Here is a 19628-nt window from a genome sequence, read left to right as displayed (position 1 = left end):
TGTCTACAAATTTACTGCTTATGTGCTCAAAACCACAGGGGTGTCAACATACATTCCCTCTTTAGTTTTACTTAGTTCTAATGCAGATGTGCACATCTGGAAGTGTATGCCCTGCAGTTGTGCATGAACTGGTTACTAATTGACAACTGAAGCCAACATCCTGAATAACCTTGTAATTGCTATAGTTTAAGGATTTCCTTCTTGTCTGTATGTCTTCCATACTTCCTCTGCTGTTTAGTGAAGGTTTAACAGCCAAAGCTGAAAATATTGCAGGTATGTTGTCATTTGGAGACTCATTTTTTTATACTGTTCACTCTATGGATTTATACAGACCAAATACTGTGTTCTTTAAAAATGTACGTGTTAGCCTAAACGGTCAAAGACAAAAACCTTTATCAGCTCTTACTGGCCTCCACTAACCCCAGGCCAAAACATGTTTCACCAAATTTCTACTGAATAATGCCAGAATAATTATGGAATAATTAAGTTCACTGATGCATTTAAACGTGTATGCTGGGGAAAAGAGAAGCACACTGTAGACCAACTAACTGAATGCAAAGACAAGGCAATATTTTACATACTTTCAAATTTATTTATAACAATGACTTGCAAATTAATCATTTTCAAATTCCTAAATGTATGTGAGTGTCTATTTTCTGAGCTGTTCTTTAGTTTTTCCTAATTAAAACTAGTCAAATTGGGGTATACCTTTAGAAACGTCATTAAACATCATGAAGAACAGCATTCTGGGACGCCTCACTACAGTCTTTTCAGTCACTCCAGGAACCCATCACTGCTGATGTAGTTTGAGAATTATTCAATCATTCATTTTGTTTCAATCTCTTATCATGTATTTTTCCACTGTTCTTTTCTTGTTTAATCCTCAGCATCTTCCTCCTCTCCTTGGTCACCATCCATCAAGAGGGCAGCATACTTACTGGCTGAACTGAATTGCTGTCATGAAAAAACAAAAAAAACAAAATTAATCTTTGCATGTGAACCCTGAATGTATAATTTGCTCAATACTTGCTGTTGATGTAGTAAAACTTGGATACAGTTCTCTGCTACAATGGCCTCAGTGTGATTTAACCCAACTTCACTATGCATTGCTAGCAACAGAAATATGGCAACTGTCTAAAAGAGTGATGTAAACTCAGAATCAGCTAAGAATTCTGCGCTGACTTCACAAATTTGACAGGGGCTATACATCTCCTCTTCAGAGGTCAACTGTGGTTTAATCAAGACTTTATAATGTGATTGGACATCAGTGTACCCTTACAGAAGGGGATAAAGCTTTTGCAGAGCTCACCGGTGGAGCAGTTTCCTCATATTTCTTTGGCTCTGGTGCTTGTTTGGGATCTTTCTCTCGTTTAACCTCTTTCCTGACAAATGAAATGAAAAAAAAAAAAAAAAAAAATAATAATAATAATAAAGACCAACATTCCTATTCCACTTCCAGCACTATGACATGCTGCAGGACTAAATGTTCTGAATTATTACTGAAAACCAAATGCACAAAACCTTTATGTATCTGAAATGTTCAATATGCTAAAGAATATATATTTTTTTACCTGTCTGTGGGTTCTCGTCGCCTATCTTTGTTGAGTCCATCTTTGATAGGGCCATCTTTATTAGGTACATCTCCTCGTCCCCGTCCTGCTCCTCTGCCAGCTCCTCCACCTTTTCCCTGAGACACGCCTCTCTCCCTGCCTGCCCCTTCCATTTTATTCTCATCTTAATACAGAAAGTGGAAAAAGAACAAATAGTAATAAAGCATCTGACCACTGTTGAAACTGCAAAGATGTTGAGCACAGTATACAGTCTTACCTCTACCAGATCCTTGGCCATCAGCCAACTCCAAAGGGCTGTGGAGGTAACAACAGAAAAAAAATGAATGTAATATTAATTTATTTTAAATGGTACAAATATACTTTAGATTGGGAGTATTTAAAAATGTGGATCTCTCAAAATGAAGGCTGTACATGACATTACCCAATTGTATCACACAGCGTGTGATACAAGCCTGCAAATTAAGCCTAGCAGCGTACATAAGTTAGCATTCAGGTGTTCTAGAAAATTCTCCACTATGATGTACCTTTGTTCCCTGAGAGTACAGGCTCTCCCATTGTGAAAAGCTGCAGGTGCTATTTGTAGACTCGGCAGAAAACTACTTGTGGGTTTTGTCCTCGTCTTATAAATCGTTTGTATTTGTTGTTTTCTAGTCAGCGCTCATTGAAACAGCAACTTCCCACATTTTGAGTTCTCTCCAACTTACTCTGTCTTCAGGGACGTGGGTCACACATGAAAACATACTGGCAGACCACACCCCCATACTAGCAAACAAGTTATTTGAGCCAGGACTTTTAGGTGAACGATAGGAGCAAGAGCCATTAGTTTGTTCGTTCATTTATTAATTAATTCCTTTCTTTGTAAGCAGGGCAGAATATTAGGGTGATTTTCCCCTCCGTGGTATAATAAAGAGCTGTTTGGGAACCCAAAGAGTCAGTACTTCCGAGTGAGTCGAGTCAAATGATCTTGGTTCACCAAAAAGAGAATTCCAAATATTATCACACGAATAGGCATGTTAGGTTTGTTTTAGGCTCTGCAACTTTTTGATTCTCCATTTAAGAACTATTCAGTTAGATAACCATTTGTTGTGAAAGAAATACAGTTACGATTTCAAGCCTTTTCAACCTCTTTATCCAAAATTCTAGCACTTTTCCACCCTGGAAAATACATTAGTATTCAAGCATTTTCAAGGATTTAAAGCACCCGAATGAACCCTGGACTTAAGTATAAGCTTATTTTCAAACTTTTCTTTTCCTCCAGTATCAGTCACTGAATGTGATTTCACAGCCTCCAAAACATTTCTCTGCACTTATTGCAGATATTATTATGTCACCCATAAACAGATCTTATACAGACTTCAGTAATTGTGTTATTAAACTTTTATTTTATTTTAGCATGTAGAAGGCTACAGGCACAAGCCATATATTTTGTCTAACTATTTTTACTATGTTTACTAGGGGAAAAAATTGATCCCCTGACCCTGTGCTTGGGTGTGGAACAGATTCTTTGAGGATAATGTTTAATCATGGATATCTCCCTTATTGGTTTTCCTTTTTTAATTTAAGTTGAAAAAGCAGTTCCTTGTCTGAAAAGGAACTGGTAATGTGGAGCTGTAAGATTCCTGTCTTTTTGAACTAGTGCTAGTGTTATAATGTGCAAAATGCACTATATAGGAGGTATCGGGCTATGTGGGACACAATCCAAGCCTCTTTTCTGGCAGCTGAATAGAACAGGTCTCTGTTTACAAATATGACACACAAAAAAAGTGTACAATTGTAAATTTCTATGTTTTTAATAATTGTAACATCTAAATGAGAATTAAAGGTGTTGACGGAACCAATAATACAATGTCAACATACCAGGCTTTGTTTATGTGCTACGAGTAAAGAGTAAATCATCAAAATGGCTGCTACTATAGATGACTTAACATGTGAAGTGCAATGAAAATGTAAATGCTTAAAAATCTGAAATTTGGAATTTAGATAATTTTTTTTCCATTGTGTGTGTGACATTCGCTCCTATATTACTTTGTCTCACCTGTTCGGTTTGTGAGCACTGCTGCTACTGCTAGGAGCATTAGAAAGTCCAGGACTTATGCTGCCACCTGTACTTCGTTTAGCCCATGCATTCTCCTTAGGAGGGGGCGCTGGCATGGCTTTGAGCGGGAGAGCTCCCTGAATGGGGGAGGTTTGTTGGCAAGTGTCTGGAGATGCAGGATCTTCACCTTGGCCACTGAACACCTCATTCTCTGTATGCTCACTCTGGTGACGTTTAGAACCTGCACAATAGACAAAAAAAAATCTGCTGTGAGCCTAATCTAATATATATCCCAAATAAACCAAGTACCCAAGCCTAGTTCTTGAGTTAACTTGCTTATCATATTATATGGCATTTCAATGCTGTGGTATATATGTTGCAGCAAATGATTTTAACAAGTTCCTCCGGAGGTATGTGTATTAAAACAAATGAAGGGTTCAGGGCAGGGCTACTCCAGGACCCATAGTAAGGAACCTGCAATGCAATGTCTTACATTTTCTGTTTTGTTGTATGCCATAAACAAACGTCTGGAGAACATGAGAAAATTACCTCCAGGATATGTGGAGTCACTTGGTGTGTGCTCATGCTCACTGGCTGCTGCCTCATTGCGCCAGCTGGGATCCCTATTCAGAAGAAAATAAGTGTGAATTCCTTACACCTCTCAATTTCTCACTTTCCTCTACTCCCTTCCACTTTTCCCCATGTGCATTTTCATCATCTTGTAGATTGACATTTAACTGAGCACAGCTTCATTTAACAGAGAACAATTTGGACTTCTGAAATCAAAGTCAGTTAAATTTTGCACTGTGTACTCATCTCTTTGCTCTTTACCACCTCTGATAATAAAAACAAATCATTAATCATCAGTTTATCTACTCTCACAATTCTCCACATGCTCTGCCACACCTATCTCGTGGTCGTCTTTCTGGAGCTCTGTTTTTGTCCTCTTCAAGCTGTCTCTGCAGTCGCTCCTGTTCTTTTTTCAGTCTCTCTTCTACTTCTCGCTCCTTGGCAGCTGTATCCACAGGTTTGGCAGCTCCAAATATAGAGGCAGACCGGCTAGGATTGGCTGTGGTGGTCTGTGGTGAGGTTCCCCCTGTTTGTTCTTCCTCTTTTGGGATGCTACGAGGTTTCAGGTTCAGTTTGGGTCTTTGTAGAGGGGCTGTAAACAAATGATAGTACAACATGGAATTATAACCACCAGAAAACATGGTAAATTAATCGTTATATTGATGACAGTAAACCACAAACTCCTATATACACTCAGAAACAAACCCTCTCAAAACAGCAGAATGTTGTACCTCTTTCCTCACGTCTATCATCCCGTCGTTCATAACGGTCATCATCACGCCTGTCATCATAGTCACGTCTGAATCCACTTCCAAACGCTCGCCGCCCACCTCCACGAGAATCAAAACCTAGAATAAATACATAACATGAACCCGTCACAGTAGAAAGGATCCATCTTGTTAAACAGAACTCATGAGAAAAAGGGAACTCATCAGACATGAACCTGTCTCCCTATTGATTTTCAGGGTAAACTTTATTTGGACTGTTTTGTCTTCTTTTTTTATTTTTGGAGAACCTCTCAGATTTTGTACAAAATTCACAAACCTCCACGGTCATGGTCTCGGCTTCCTCTGTCATCATAGCGATCCGAGCGATCCCAGTTGTCATAGCGATCCCTGCGATCCCGGTCGTCGTAGCGATCCCTGCGATCCCGGTCGTCGTAGCGATCCCTTCCACCACGATCATCACGCCAAGGACCATCCCTGTCACGGTCACGTGACCCTTACAAAACACAGCAATACCAGATTAGGTATTTATATTAATATAAAAGAACACAGCTGCAATATAGAGGCAAATTATGAGAGCTACAAAATATGAGACATAAGTGACGTACTCTCTCCAAAATCATCATCTTTGCGTGGTCCATCATCTTTATCTCCACTGGGTCGAGCTCTCCAATCAGAATCAGTCTTATCAGGTCCACTGTCAACTCCACGCCGATCCCGATCCCGTCCTGACATCATACCATCATCCCTCCCTTGAGGAAAAAGCACTACAGTTAATTTAAGTAAAGCCAGTGTTGACCTCAACAGGTTGAGTATGAAAAAAATCATTCCTATCAGAAAAAGTAAAAAATATAAAGTTCAAGCTGGCATATCTACGCCAGATTCACTTACCTTTGTCATTGGACTGCCCTGCAATGTCTACCCGAATTCGTCTGTTTCCAAGGTTCTACATAAAAAAAACATCAATAAATAGAGTAAAGCACAATGTTACAAAAATGTTCATTCTTTCACTACTTGTAAGTGCTTCAACATGTTCAGGGTCATGGTGGGCCCAGAGCCTACCTTAAATTACTGACACAAGTAGGAACACAAGTAGGGCCCCAGTCTATCTCAGGATAAAGATTAAATATAGTGATTTAAACTCTTTCTCACTATACCTCTTCATTCAACGTGAGTGCGCTAAGGAGGGACTCAACGTCATCAAACTCGGCATAGCCAAATCCCTTCAGTCTTTCTGGGTTATTGGGCTCCCGTGGCAAACGAACTGCACTGATCTGAGAGGAAAAACAAAACAATTACTCTCTCATCCTCACCAATTTACACTTATACCACACTTCAATAAATGGCAACTAAACTTCTCAAGAATCAAATATTAACCTATTCTACAAATAACTATATACAGCATATTCATGAACTTAACAAAAACATCAAAAGAAATTTGAATAGGTTCTTTATAGAAACTACTTTACACCCAAAAGACCTGAAACACCACTCCCTCATAAAAGATCATGAACCCCCAGCTCACCGCCAGGCCTCTGAAGAATTCTTTAATGGACTCTTCACTGACGTCATAGGGCAGGTTACCAAGAAAGGCAGTGTACGGTGGGCTGCGGGGCAGACGCGATCGGTCAATATTCGGCTCCCGAGCTGCACGGGGAGCGGTGGGCAGGAGAGAGCGATCAATGGGTGGAGCACGGTATGAGTCTTCCTCCGTGTGCCAGGAAGTAGACACTGATGAAAAAGAGAGAAGGAGAGGAAGAGAGTGTGTTCAGTAATGAAGGCAAGATTGTCAGCATCTGTGCTAAAATGAATAAAATATTTACTAAAGGTACTTCAACCATTTACCACAAGCAAAACATCCATGTTTTAAAAGGTTTATATAGTGGATAAAAAAAATTGTCTCATTTTGTACCATGGTCTTATTTTTGTGCCTTCCTATAATAACATTGTTTACTCTCCATTCTATATAATATGTTTTATTACCTATGCAGTAAATAGAACAAGTCTTCAATTCAGTCATTAAAACTAATATTTACACATATCCAAGATCCTCTGGCAACAGCAGCTCAGCCCTATCCAATCAATATCATTACTGGGGGCCAGAAGTCTTTTTCAAATGGCTTTTAGTACATAAGCTTCAAATGTCAAGATACTACTCCTTTAAAACTTAACTTTACCATTCCCTGGTATCTGCTCACCTTCTCCATCAAAGTCATCAGTCTCATCTGCCCAGCTGGTTGCCTTCGCAGGAGGATAATAGTGCTGCGCAGAACCTCCACTGTCCTCCGCAAGGAAATCAGTCAGAGTTAGAGTCTTGCCCTTCTTATTCTTCTTTTTAGCTAAAGGATGACAATGATCAAAATAGAGAGAAATGCAAAACAACATAATTAAAAAATACTTTCAGTTAATTAAAAAATATTGAAGAATTGGCAAAACCTGGAAGTTAATATAAAAAGATTCACCTTTGTCACATTTTTACATTTATATGTAAAACAACAATTAACACTACACTATCTTTGTGTATTTCTGTGGATCCATGTTGGCCCATTGATTAAAAAAAAAAAAAAAAAAAATAAATAAATAAATAAATAAATAAATAAATAAATAAACCAGCCAGTGACTGGATCACCACTGATAAGATGCCTTATATAGGCACATATTGGCCTTTGCTCAACAACAGCAAGCCCAACACGTACAATGTGCAATATACAACAACTCCCCAAAACAGAAACCTTGGCAGATCTATACAGACTCTCACAAAAATGATTTACATTCCTCGTTTTGGAGAAGTGACATGTTTACATCCCACAATAAAATATTACGTTCTAGAATATTACAGGAAAACCTATGTAGCTGGGTCAGATTTAAAACCAACAAGTTCACAAGGTGGTCAACTTATTAACCACAGAGTTACTCCATATGTTTCTTGCATAATTGGGCTGCATCTAAATTTCAAGAAGGAAGAAAGTAGCCATTTCTTAGCAATTTCTAATTCCTCTTCGGATGTTCATATACAATTTCAAAGCATGCACGGTTTCAAAGAAAAGTCACTGCGGTATTTTAATCATGAGGTCTTCTAGTGTATATTAAAATACCACACGGACATGTTAGCCATGTGACAAACTGGATTTTTTCAATGTCTTCATATCTGTAAGACATTAATTAAGAATGTATCCTTCTGAGTTTATATCAAGCTACCGAAAAATTAAAACCTCGCAGTATTTATGAAACGACTATCAACGCCTACATTGTTTGAAGCGTCTCCAAATCGAAAGATGAGAACCTTCGAAAATTCATGCTCATGTCGTAAACACAAGCCTTCACCCATCTTAAATCAATGTGTGTAAATTTAGAAACGGGCTGGACTGCACAACCGTTTTTCCCTAAGTGTCAGCACTGACTGCTGTCGTGGTGTGATGCGCTTTTGTTTATTTTGCATTTCTCTCTTTGTAGGCCACAGCTTTGACCGCTGTCTGAAGTGGTGTCGTTCAAGTGGGTTTACAGAGCAAGACGCGCACACTTCGCAGAAATCTGAGCACCACTGTAGGTCTCTATTTAAAAAGGAGTCTGCTAACGGCTGTAAATATAAATGTCTCAGCACGAGGCCCGTCACCATTACGCCGTTACCGCACGTGGACGAGAAGGTCCCGCCTCCAGAGAGTGTGTGCGCATGCTCATTGTGCCCAGGTCCCTGTCGTTGAGACGCTGTATGGTGGACATGTATACTTATGACACGATAATGAACACACCGTGAAATATCATCGTTCACACCTCGTTCATCTCGGGTGAACCCACCTTCCCCCTCTGCGCCCCTATAAGCGCTAATATCGATCCGGGTGGGGGCGCGCAAATCCCTCTACTGTTCTCCCGCAGTCCGGAGCATGAGCGCGAAGCTAAAGGCTAACAGACCGGCGACCACAGCGTCGTAACTCCACAATCTCCCGAGAATCAGTCTCAAACACACCACCGACTACCGTCACACCCTGCAGGCACTCGTTCGAAACAAACGCAGCAGCGCTTCAGAGACGCATTCTGTCAAATGTACCGCACTTTTACTGAATAAACCCAACAGACCGCAGTCCACATTGAGCTCACCTGATGCCGCCATGTTGGAAACTGTGCGCGTTGCCGAGACCCGGATGAAAGCGTCACTGTGGCGCGTGGCATTGGGGTCTGGAGCGCGCGCTTCATTTCAGGAGAAAAGAGCACTAGGAGCAACTGTTTAGGCCTTGTTTTTTTTAAAATCTTCGTTTCCCTCAACAAAATCTAAGAACGAACATCTACAATTAAAAAAGCAGTAAAACCCAGCATCAATACATCATTTAATACATTTAAAAGCAAAGCAATTATTTAAGAACACACACACACACACACATATATATATATATATATATATATGGATTACTTATGATGTGACGGGATCTGACGTGAAGTGGTATCTCACCTTGTAAAAAGACTGCAATGTCATGATGTTGTCATGATTAACTACTCTTAAAAGGCTTAATGTGTTTATATAAATAGACCCTTATTTCTGTAAAGTAAAAAAAAAAATCCTGTTGACTCGTTTCTCAGCATAGCAGAAATAGTGAATAGAGCATATAGTTTGATTTTATAGGTCACTTAAGCTTGGAACCTTTGGAGTATTTACAAAGAAAAAAAGCCCCAGCACAGTGCTTAACTCATACATTCAACATAGGGTGTTGAATTACCACCTAAATGCAACACAAAAGTCTTTGTACATAAAACAACTACCTAGATCCAACTAAAGACCAATCAGGCACTTCTAGGAAAGGTTAAGCTGAAATAGTGTCAATTTATTAGTGTTTATACACATACAACTAGGAAAAGTTTTGTTTTAAAACTCACAGTCCACATGGGTGTAACTTATGGCCTTTGAAAAGTTCTGGGATAAGAATGTCATGTTAGAGGCGTGGGCTCATGATATGATCTAAGAGTTATTTTCACAAACTTTTTATACAGGTATCTAGTTACATTTTCTTGTCCCATTTCCCGATCGAGACAAGAAAGAGTTTTTGTTTATTATTGGTTCCAGGTCTAGAGCTAATCAGATCTACAGGTGCTGGTCATAAAATTAGAATATCATGAAAAAGTTGATTTATTTCAGTAATTCCATTCAAAAAGTGAAACTTGTATATTATACCCATTCATTACACACAGACTGATATAGTTCAAGTGTTTATTTCTTTTAATTTGATGATTATAACTGACAACTAATGAAAACCCCAAAATCAGAATCTCAGAAAATTAGAATAATACTTAAAAAAAAAAAAAAATAAAAAAATGGATCTTTAGAAATGCTGGCCAACTGAAAAATATGAACATGAAAAGTATGAGCATGCACTCAATACTTAATTGGGGCTTCTTTTGCCTGAATTACTGCAGCAATGCAGAGTGGCATGGAGTCAGTCTGTGGCACTGCTCAGGTGTTATGAGAGCCCAGGTTGCGCTGATAGTGGCCTTCAGCTCTTCTGCATTGTTGGGTCTGGCTTATTGCATCTTCCTCTTCACAATACCCCGTAGATTTCCTATGGGGTTAAGGTCAAGCAAGTTTGCTGGCCAATTAAGAACAGGGATACCATGGTCCTTAAACCAGGTACTGGCGGCTTTGGCACTGTGTGGAGGTCCTGTTGGAAAATGAAATCTACATCTCCATAAAGTCAGTCAGCATCAGGAAGCATGAAGTGCTCTAAAACTTTCTGGTAGATGGCTGTGTTGACCTTGGACCTCAGAAAACACAGTGGACCAATACCAGCAGATGACATGGCACCGCAAACCATCACTGACTGTGGAAACTTTACACTGGACCTCAAGCAACATGGATTCTGTGCCTCTCCTCCTCTGCGTTTCCAAAGGAAATGCAAAATTTACTTTCATCAGAGAACATAACCTTGGACCACTCAGCAGCAGTCCAATCCTTCTTGGAAGCAAGACACTTCTGACGCTGTCTCTTGTTCAAGAGGGGCTTGACACAAGGAATGCGACAGCTGAAACCCATGTCTTGCATACGTCTGTGTGGTGGTTCTTAAAGCACTGACTCCAGCTGCAGTCCAGTCTTTGTGAATCTCCCCCACATGTTTGAATGGGTTTTGTTTCACAATCCTCTCCAGGGTGCGGATCCCTCTTGCTTGTACACTTTTTTTCTACCACATCTTTTCCTTCCCTTCGTCTCTCTATTAATGTGCTTGGACACAGAGCGCTGTGAACAACCAGCCTCTTTAGCAATGATCTTTTGTGTCTTGCCCTACTTGTGTAAGGTGTCAGTAGTTGTCTTTTGGACAACTATCAAGTCAGCAGTCTTCCCCATAATTGTGTAGACTACAGAACTGGACTGAGAGACCATTTAAAGGCCTTTGCAGGTGTTCTGAGTTAATTAACTGATTAAAGTGTGGCACCAGGTGTCTTCAATATTGAACCTTTTCACAGTATTCTAATTTTCTGAGAGACTGAATTTGGGGTTTTCATTAGTTGTCAGTTATAATCATCAAATTAAAAGAATTAAACACTTGAACTATATCAGTCTGTGTGTAATGAATGGGTATAATATACAAGTTTCACTTTTTGAATGGAATTATTGAAATAAATCAACTTTTTCATGATATTCTAGTTTTATGACCAGCACCTGTATATGTAGTACCCAGTATAAACCCAGCTTGTCCACTTCAGTGAACCAAATAAAATTTCTAAAGCATGATGGTTTTTTGTCTGCTCTGTGCACTCAATTTAACTGCAAAGACAGATGACATAAATAAGTGGGAGAGATATGGTATATAATATAGAACTGTAACAAAGAAGAAGGCTTAGGACTGAAATTTTGTTGGTTTGATTCCCTTGACCGGCAGGAAAATTAGGTGTGGTGGGAGTGAAGGAACAGCACTGTCTTCCTCCCACAATCCATGGCTCAGGCACCAAACTCACTGCTCCCTGCTCCCCAGGTGGCAGGGATGGCTGCCCACTGCTCTGGGTGTGTATTCACAGCCCCTAGTGCAAAAGTGTGTGTGTGTGTGTGTGTTCACTGCCACAGATGGGTTAAATGTGATAGACACATTTTATTGTATGTTGTACAATAACAAATAATTGCACACACACATTATTTGTACTAAATAATATTAGACTAATATTAGAATATTAAACTAAAATAAATTAGCCCTGGAATAGTAGAGACAAATTAATAATTTCATAAAGTGGTAGAAACAGGTTATACCTATGCCTCTACATAAACATACTACTTTTTCCCCATAATTCAACAGTCCAATAAAAGAGGTTGTCTTGACAGTACGGTACGGTATTTCTTTTCAACTACATGGCCACTTAGACACTATTCTGGGATGGTCCAATTCCCTTTCTTTTTTTTTAAACTTGTAGCCCTACCCTGGATGAAATCAATACTGGAAGTTAGAGGGGAGACAGACAATAGTAGAACAATAAGATTCATAGAAACATTGTCACAGATGGAATAAACAGTAATGTGTCTTTTTGCCTTTCCCTCACATTACGGGTATATTCACATTTGATTGTATTTAACATCACATGTAACTGGTACATCAGTGTCAGGCTTTCCTTTATGATAAGTATATCAGCCTTTACATCCGTTTTAGTCTTAAAATTGTAGGAGTCCCTGACACAAAAGAGTCATGGTAATGGGGAAGGTCTCCCAGGGTATTATGTGTCATATAAGTAATATTTATGCCCAGACACTAGGTGGCCAACTTCATGTGTAGCTGGAGCACACCAGAGAACAATCAGCACAATAGAAATCATCGTAGAATAGAAAACTATCAGGGGAAGTTACAGAGTTGCACAGGTTTAATGTTGCAAGTCGGAGTTTTACACAACCTTAGAATATCTGAAATACAATACACTCAGAGCTTTTATGAATGGATAAATTTATTAGTAACAGAACAACAGTACCAGGAAGAGATTTAGAGGGGAGAATGAGAAACGTTCATAAAATTAATAAAATAAAATATTAATTTAATGTCTTGTGAAATATGCAGTGTCTTTAAATTTGTTGCAAAATATGACTAATTTTTATGTTTTAAGTTTTTTTAAACTAAAATAACTGCATATAAACACATTATTAATTTGTAGCTGTATCTGTAATTATTAACATATTCAAACCAACCTACACATTCATGAAGTAACTCCACTTAGACGTCAGCACTAAGATTTACACGTGTATGCGTGTTTTCATGTAAATCTATTCTCCTATATGTGTATGTATGTATGTATCCTGGTAATTGCACCACATGTATATAGAATAAAATACAATGCTTAATTTGTCCATACCAAAGCTCATTGCTGAAAATAAGAGGTGTCATGGTTATTTGAGACTTAGTAACAGCATTGTTGAAAAAAGAAGAGGAGGAGGAAGAGAATGTGATTTATGATGAAGTATTCAGACAAAAGGAGTGTTCAGACAGGTGAAGAGGATTCTTTGAGGTAAAGAGAATATAAGAGTGTGAGGGTGCATTAAGGAAGGTGTTTGGCTCCTGAGACGACCGGCAGATATGTGGAGGCCAGAGTGTGTGGTCTTGGTTCTTTTCTTATGTGTAAGAGGTAAGAGATTTGTAATTTCACTTTTGCATGATTAATATATTTCAAACAACATATAAATGGTCAAGCTGCATTTAAATGTACATTTGAATGTATAAATAATTGTGAAGTTTAATAATAATAATTTCAATTCAATTTAGCAAATTTAGATGCAGATTCAGACATTGCACACCAAGGGACTTCTGAAGAAGCAAATTAATTAATTCTTTCTTTCAGCCTAAAATAACCCAAGAAATGGTTTCTATGTTAGGCAAAATGCATTGAATAAGCCTTGGAATGGCAGTGGAAAAATGTCATTGTCTTTACATTTTTAGTTGTGGTATATAACGTAATTTATGTACTGAATGGTTATGTAATGTACTGAAAATTAAAATATTATTAAAAAAAATAATTATAAAAATAATTATCTAAGACTTTAAATCAATAAATATATACAGAATGTATCAGTCAAGCTACATACATTTTCCTGTATTTATATTATATATTTGTATATATGTATATGTATTTATATATATAAAAGAGAGGATGAACTCTCTAAAACCAAAATCAACAGCTCACTTTTTGTTTTCATATTATAGCTTATGAACAGCCATGAAACACACTGAAGACCGAGGAAAAGTTACAGATCCTGACATGTCTGCTGCAGACATTCACCTGTTATATGAATGATTTATTTTATTTTTTGTAAAGATCTTTTTGTAAAGAACTGGGCCTTTCCAATGATAAACAGTACTTCAGCCATTACCTCTTTTTAGTAAAACTGCCTGTCTGTTCTTAGCAGTGGAGACAGACAATTTTTCAGCATGAGCCAAAAACACAGCCTAATAAAAATATTTTTTTTAGTGACTGATTTATTTTAAATAGAGGAGTACTGTTTGCTTTAAGTCCTTTTACATTTTGTTTGTGTTAAGTTGTCGTGGGCTATTGCACACCTTGCTCTTGAAACCATTTTTTGTTTGTGAACCAGTCCTTCAGAAGGAGACAATGGTGTTGAATTTCTTCCATTTTATACAATCCACAGTCCCTCTGACTGTGCAAACACTTTAGAGGTGGTTTTGTAATTTTTTTCAGCCTGATAAACATCAACAACTCTTTTTCAGACATCATCAGAAATCCCTTTTTTGGTGTATTTTAATAGATTCCTGTTCTTTACATATCTAAGACATTGGCCTGCTCACACTGGATTTCACCCCATTAATTGAAGAGTAACTTAAATTCAGCTGTTAATCCTAGAGATTAACACAAATTTGTCATATATTGATATGAATTTTTGTCTCATTTATTTATTGTGATACCGTTTAACTACCATTAGAATTTGTTTGAATGTGTGATGTTTTATCATGTTTGTCCAGAAATATAGAAAAGAGTAAATGTTTATCAACAATCCAAGTACCACTGTAACACAAAATAATATGCCCTCATTGTTCTCTCTGTCATTGTAGTGTCTCCTGCCCAGAAAAGTGGTGAGTTCATCAACAGTGTCTTTTCTAAGCATATGCTACAATAGAATGTAAAAATAAAGAATGAAATTTGATAACATTGACATTTACTCTTATTTGGTTTTTTTTTTTCTTTAAAGTATGTGGCCGTCCACCCTTAAACAATCGTGTTGTAGGTGGACAGGCTGCATTGGCAGGGGCATGGCCATGGCAGGTTAGTTTACAGCGCACTGGTAATAGTGGCCATTTTTGTGGAGGATCCCTCATCAACAAAGATTGGGTTTTGACTGCAGCACACTGTTTCCTGAGGTTAACACTTCACACCCATTCATATGTTTAAATATTTCTAGTCATATAATGTTTAGTTCTTTTTTTTAAATGAATGTTTACCTGTGTTCACATGTGTACTTGTGTTCATTTACAAATTTAACATGTACTGGAACCAAGCTGACCAAAACCTTTGTATGACTGAATAGTACAATACTGATAGCCTCTGAGAAGTAATTGTATGGATGACTGAACTATCATATTTTTTTCCCCTTTTTCTGTTTGTGAATCTATAGTGAAATCCCTACATCTGATTTGGTGGTGTATTTGGGGAAGCAGACTCTGCAGGGCTTGAACCCTAATGAAGTTGCCAGGAGTGTTCAGCAAGTGATCCATCACCCAAAATATGACATTTACACCAGCAACAATGACATCACACTGCTGCTTCTTAACGCCTCTGTACCCTTCACCCAGTACATCTTGCCTGTGTGCCTTGCTGCACTAGGCAGCAGCTTCCCTGCTGGCACCAAAAGCTGGATTACAGGATGGGGAGACATTGCTACGGGAGGTAACGGTCAAACAGTATCATACAAACATCTGGAATGGCTAAAGGCTTCATTTTAGTTTCAGTTTTGTGTCTAGTTACTAGACAGGTATGTACACCTCATGAGACACATATTATGTCTCATGTCTACAACAAATGTATTGAAAAAGTTCCATTTAAAATAAAGCAATAATTATAATCATACACAGGATAAGATGTAAAATATCCTATGCCAATCCATTAGAGATTCACATATGGCCTACCACACTTTCTTCCTACCTGCAGCCACAAAATTTCTGTTGAATCCTATACCTCAGCACTACGGTTGCTGTGGCTGTTTATGATTCGATCAGCAACCAGCTAACCTTGACACCACGGTTTCTCATTGAGCCCAGCCCAAGTATCTAAACCACCCACTGTATCACTAGCTCTTCACAGGGGTCATCAGGTTGGCACCTTCTCTTGTTGGTGTTTCACTGAATTAAGCCTACAACACCTCCAGAAGGCTCAACAGTGAAGTCTGGCATCCTACACCCACCCACCCTCCAAGCCAGGTTCACAGTCCTACTTACCCTGTACAATCAACAACCGTAAATCCACACTGGCCTCCCTGGTGACTAAGGCTGTACCTAGCCCCACTGGCACTGTTAATGCATGCTCAGTGCCACCAGTTCCATGTGAACTTTACATGCTCCCAATAGCACCTCTACAGTGCATTTCCACAAGTAATCTGTGCTCTCCTTATTCACAACCACTGACTAGACCTTTCAGCTGTTTTTAATAACTCCTTCACATCTGTCCTTAGTTTCCGCCCCCTGATTGCTGCTTTACCACTGCATTTTTCAATCCTGAGTAAATCCTGTTAAGACTCACCTTTGCACATTTAAATTCCTCAACTAAACTTGTGAGTTGTAATTCCAGTACCCCTCTTCCATACCATGCCACGCTACTTAAACACTGCGGCATACCTAGCCACTTCCTTATGGCCTAGTTCATAACCCTTTCTATCCCCTCTACTTGTGTGATTGAAACATCATAATCTGTCAATAGCCACCTAATACGAGGCAGTAAGCCAAACTGCAGACACCACCATTTCAACTTCCCTGGCAAACATGATCTATCAATGCTATTAGCAGCCTTCACCTGTTCAGCTTTTAGTCCCACAACTTGTTTGGTATCATTTAGTGCTGCACTGTACCATCTACCTAAATTTTTCATTGGTCTCTCCAACAAAAAAAAATTGTTTGATTTAACTTTCAGCCTAGCCAACCTTAGATTATCATTTAACTTCTCCAGCCACCGCCATGTGTAAGGCACAGTAGTTGTTAGCATCGTCATGTCACCCAGGTAAGCCCTATTTGGGGGGGGGGCAAGTACCGTCCCGCTCCCCTCCTACGACAGACTTAGAGGCCCTCATTACTACCACTATGGCCAATGTAAATGTTAATAATGAAATTGTACATCCAGCCATTATACCTATTTCTAATTGCTGCCATGATGTAACAAATTCCCCTGTACTAAAGCAAAATTAAATATCCTTAAGGTGTGCTTCATCCAGCTCAGTAAGCTTATCTGGCACCTGGAAGAATTCAAGTATAAACTGAAGAACAATAACCACAACAACATATGTAACAGTACAATACATTTTAGTAGCAAAAACAAGGACAGTTTCATTGATGCAAAATCTTGTAGAGTGGTGAGTGCATGATTGAGTGAAAAGCCAGTGCCATGAGTTGTTTTGCATCTACAAACTCATCACCTTACCTTTTAATTACACAGTTTAATCAGTTTGGGAAACGAGGATGCCAGTTGTTAAAAATGTGGAATTTTTGTGCATTCTGGCTTTACACAAGACATGGTCACCATTTTCTGATTCTCCTTTTCATGATGCACCATAGGAGACAGCAGGCAAGTTGGTGAAGTACATGTACCCTGTGTTTATGAAGCCATGTTTTTGTAGTATGTACAAAATGAGGTCTCTCGTTGTCTTGCTGAAATAACCATGGGTTGTCCAGGAAAAGACGTCATTTTGAGGATGGCATATGTCTCTCAAAAACCTTATGTTTTCCTCCACATCAGTAGAAACCTATGCAAATCACCCATGCCATGGTTACTAATGCACCTCTTACCATGAGAGATGTTGGTTTTTTATCATTTATAATGTCCACTTTTTATGAAGTCAAGCTCTAATGTGGATTCTTCTGACCACAGCACATGCTTCTACTTAATATTTGATTATCTAAGTTAACCTTAAACTCATATAACTCATTCGCATTTCTGCATAAATTTGATGTGGCTACCTCCTTGTGTAATAAAGTTTTGGGTTGCACTTGATGTAGCAGTAAACTGTGTTGTGTGACAGGGGTTTTCCAAAGTGCTTCCAAGCTCATTTGACAGTATTGCCATTGCAATATTGTCTGAGGGCTCTAATGTCAGTCTTGCCTTACACGGGCATGTATTTCTCCAGATTACTTTTGACAGTGTGATCTATATTATATGGTAAAATATATTGACTTTTGCCAGCACTCTCACAAAGTGTGGTACAAAGTGGTGAGCCAGAACCCATCTTTGCATGCCAAATGTTTGTTGTTAGAGGAAACTCCTTAATTTCACCCCTAGACATGATACTTTTACCTGTTATCAATTGAATCTGTTTTTCAGATTCAGATGTGTCCTGAAAATTCAACAAATATTTTCCTGTTTTTTGCCGCATACCAACTTCTTTTGGAATGTGTTGTAAGGATTTAATCAAAATGTATTTATATTTGTAAAATATTATTTGTTTGTTTTTTAAAGACACTATAAATCATTCCTTTGTACTATTTTATTTAAAAAAAGAGAATACATCAACTGTTTTTATTGCACTTTACACTATGCCAAATATTTTTGGACATGAGGTTTGTTAAAATGCATTTATATAGAACATTGTATATGTGTGTGTGTGTGTGTTTGTGTGTGTATGTGTGTGCATGTAGTCTCTTTGCCTTCTCCTGGAAGACTACAGGAAGCACAAGTGCCCATTGTTGATCAAACACAGTGTGCTATTCAACTGAAATCTTTAGCAAAAATTACCAATAATATGTTATGTGCTGGTCTGAGGCAGGGAGGCAAGGACACCTGCCAGGTAAGCACACATACACAGTTAATATGCACACTCTCTAATTTACAACTGACAATTCTCCTGTGTGGTCCCAGATGTTGAGCCTTCCCCTTTACATCAAGAGATATTTGGTCTGAATTCCTGTTTTTTTTAGTTTTGTACAGGAGCCTTAAATTTAAATTAGCTACAGACTAAAATAAAGGTTGAAATGTTAGTATTAATTACACTATGTGCATAAACTACTACAAAATACATATATTATAATATATGCCCTATATATAATTTTTAGATCAGGAGATCACTCTATAATTATTTTACTCTTGTTTCTTTCTCTCTAACTTTAGGGGGACTCTGGAGGTCCCATGGTAAACAAGGGTGTATACTGGGTTCAGTCTGGTATCACTAGTTTTGGTTACGGATGTGCTGAACCTAACTCACCTGGTGTGTACACTTCAGTGTCCCAGTACCAGGTCTGGATTTCTGGCATTGTCAAACAAAACCTGCCTGGATTTATCCTGTTTACTGGACTTTAGGAAAGGTAATTGATTCACACACATTGCATTAGTACTTACCAACTTTCATTGACTTAACTGCCACTCAAGATAGCATTTGTCAAATGTGATTAATTTTTCAGGAAGAATATCTGAAAATATTTGATAGTAGAAAATCTATGTGGAAAAAATAAGGGAAAGTCAAAAGAAAATACATGAAGTGTTTCCAAAGTTGAAGTTTTGACAAAATGGAATCCCACTAACCACACAAGGCTTTTAGACCACAAAACCACTATGAGATAAACAGTAGTT

At 38.4% G+C, this 19628-nt stretch overlaps 2 protein-coding genes across 3 annotated transcripts; one reads left to right on the top strand and one right to left on the bottom strand.

The window, feature by feature from the left end:
• Positions 1-597: 597 nt before the first annotated feature.
• eif4bb (eukaryotic translation initiation factor 4Bb) lies at positions 598-9142 on the bottom strand. Of its 2 annotated transcripts, none has more exons than XM_066664357.1 (15): positions 8997-9142; positions 7100-7240; positions 6427-6632; positions 6059-6175; positions 5793-5847; positions 5510-5653; positions 5221-5397; positions 4908-5024; positions 4513-4768; positions 4156-4229; positions 3607-3847; positions 1828-1865; positions 1572-1734; positions 1310-1382; positions 598-954 (listed from the first exon to the last, which is right to left on the bottom strand). In XM_066664357.1, the coding sequence occupies exons 1-15, from the start codon at positions 9007-9009 to the stop codon at positions 877-879; spliced, it is 1893 nt and encodes a 630-aa protein (XP_066520454.1). In that variant the 5' UTR covers positions 9010-9142; the 3' UTR covers positions 598-876. The 2 variants fall into 2 exon arrangements, with proteins under 2 accessions (XP_066520454.1, XP_066520455.1); XM_066664358.1 differs by lacking the exon at positions 8997-9142 and adding an exon at positions 8651-8926.
• A 4287-nt stretch (positions 9143-13429) lies between these two features.
• LOC136691488 (serine protease 27-like) lies at positions 13430-19358 on the top strand. Its single transcript, XM_066664047.1, has 6 exons — positions 13430-13478; positions 14918-14938; positions 15055-15223; positions 15478-15749; positions 18701-18849; positions 19170-19358. Exons 1-6 carry the CDS (start codon positions 13430-13432, stop codon positions 19356-19358), a joined length of 849 nt encoding a protein of 282 aa, XP_066520144.1.
• Positions 19359-19628: the final 270 nt, after the last annotated feature.

The sequence above is a fragment of the Hoplias malabaricus genome, chromosome 3 (assembly GCF_029633855.1).
Source record: "Hoplias malabaricus isolate fHopMal1 chromosome 3, fHopMal1.hap1, whole genome shotgun sequence".
Classification (NCBI taxonomy): domain Eukaryota; kingdom Metazoa; phylum Chordata; class Actinopteri; order Characiformes; family Erythrinidae; genus Hoplias; species Hoplias malabaricus.
This window is presented reverse-complemented; position numbering and strand designations above follow the sequence as displayed.

What these genes read in the sequence shown, in the direction of transcription:
- eif4bb (XM_066664357.1), bottom strand. An exon ending in GAAAGACGACCACGAGATAG is followed by an intron (nt 4,230 to 4,512) that starts GTGTGGCAGAGC and finishes TCTTCTGAATAG; the next exon opens with GGATCCCAGCTGGCGCAATG. An exon ending in TGACTCCACATATCCTGGAG is followed by an intron (nt 3,848 to 4,155) that starts GTAATTTTCTCA and finishes TCTATTGTGCAG; the next exon opens with GTTCTAAACGTCACCAGAGT.
- LOC136691488 (XM_066664047.1), top strand. Translation starts at nt 13,430, where the DNA reads ATGTGGAGGCCAGAGTGTGTGGTCTTGGTTCTTTTCTTATGTGTAAGA. An exon ending in GTCTCCTGCCCAGAAAAGTG is followed by an intron (nt 14,939 to 15,054) that starts GTGAGTTCATCA and finishes TTTTCTTTAAAG; the next exon opens with TATGTGGCCGTCCACCCTTA. An exon ending in GCAGCACACTGTTTCCTGAG is followed by an intron (nt 15,224 to 15,477) that starts GTTAACACTTCA and finishes GTGAATCTATAG; the next exon opens with TGAAATCCCTACATCTGATT.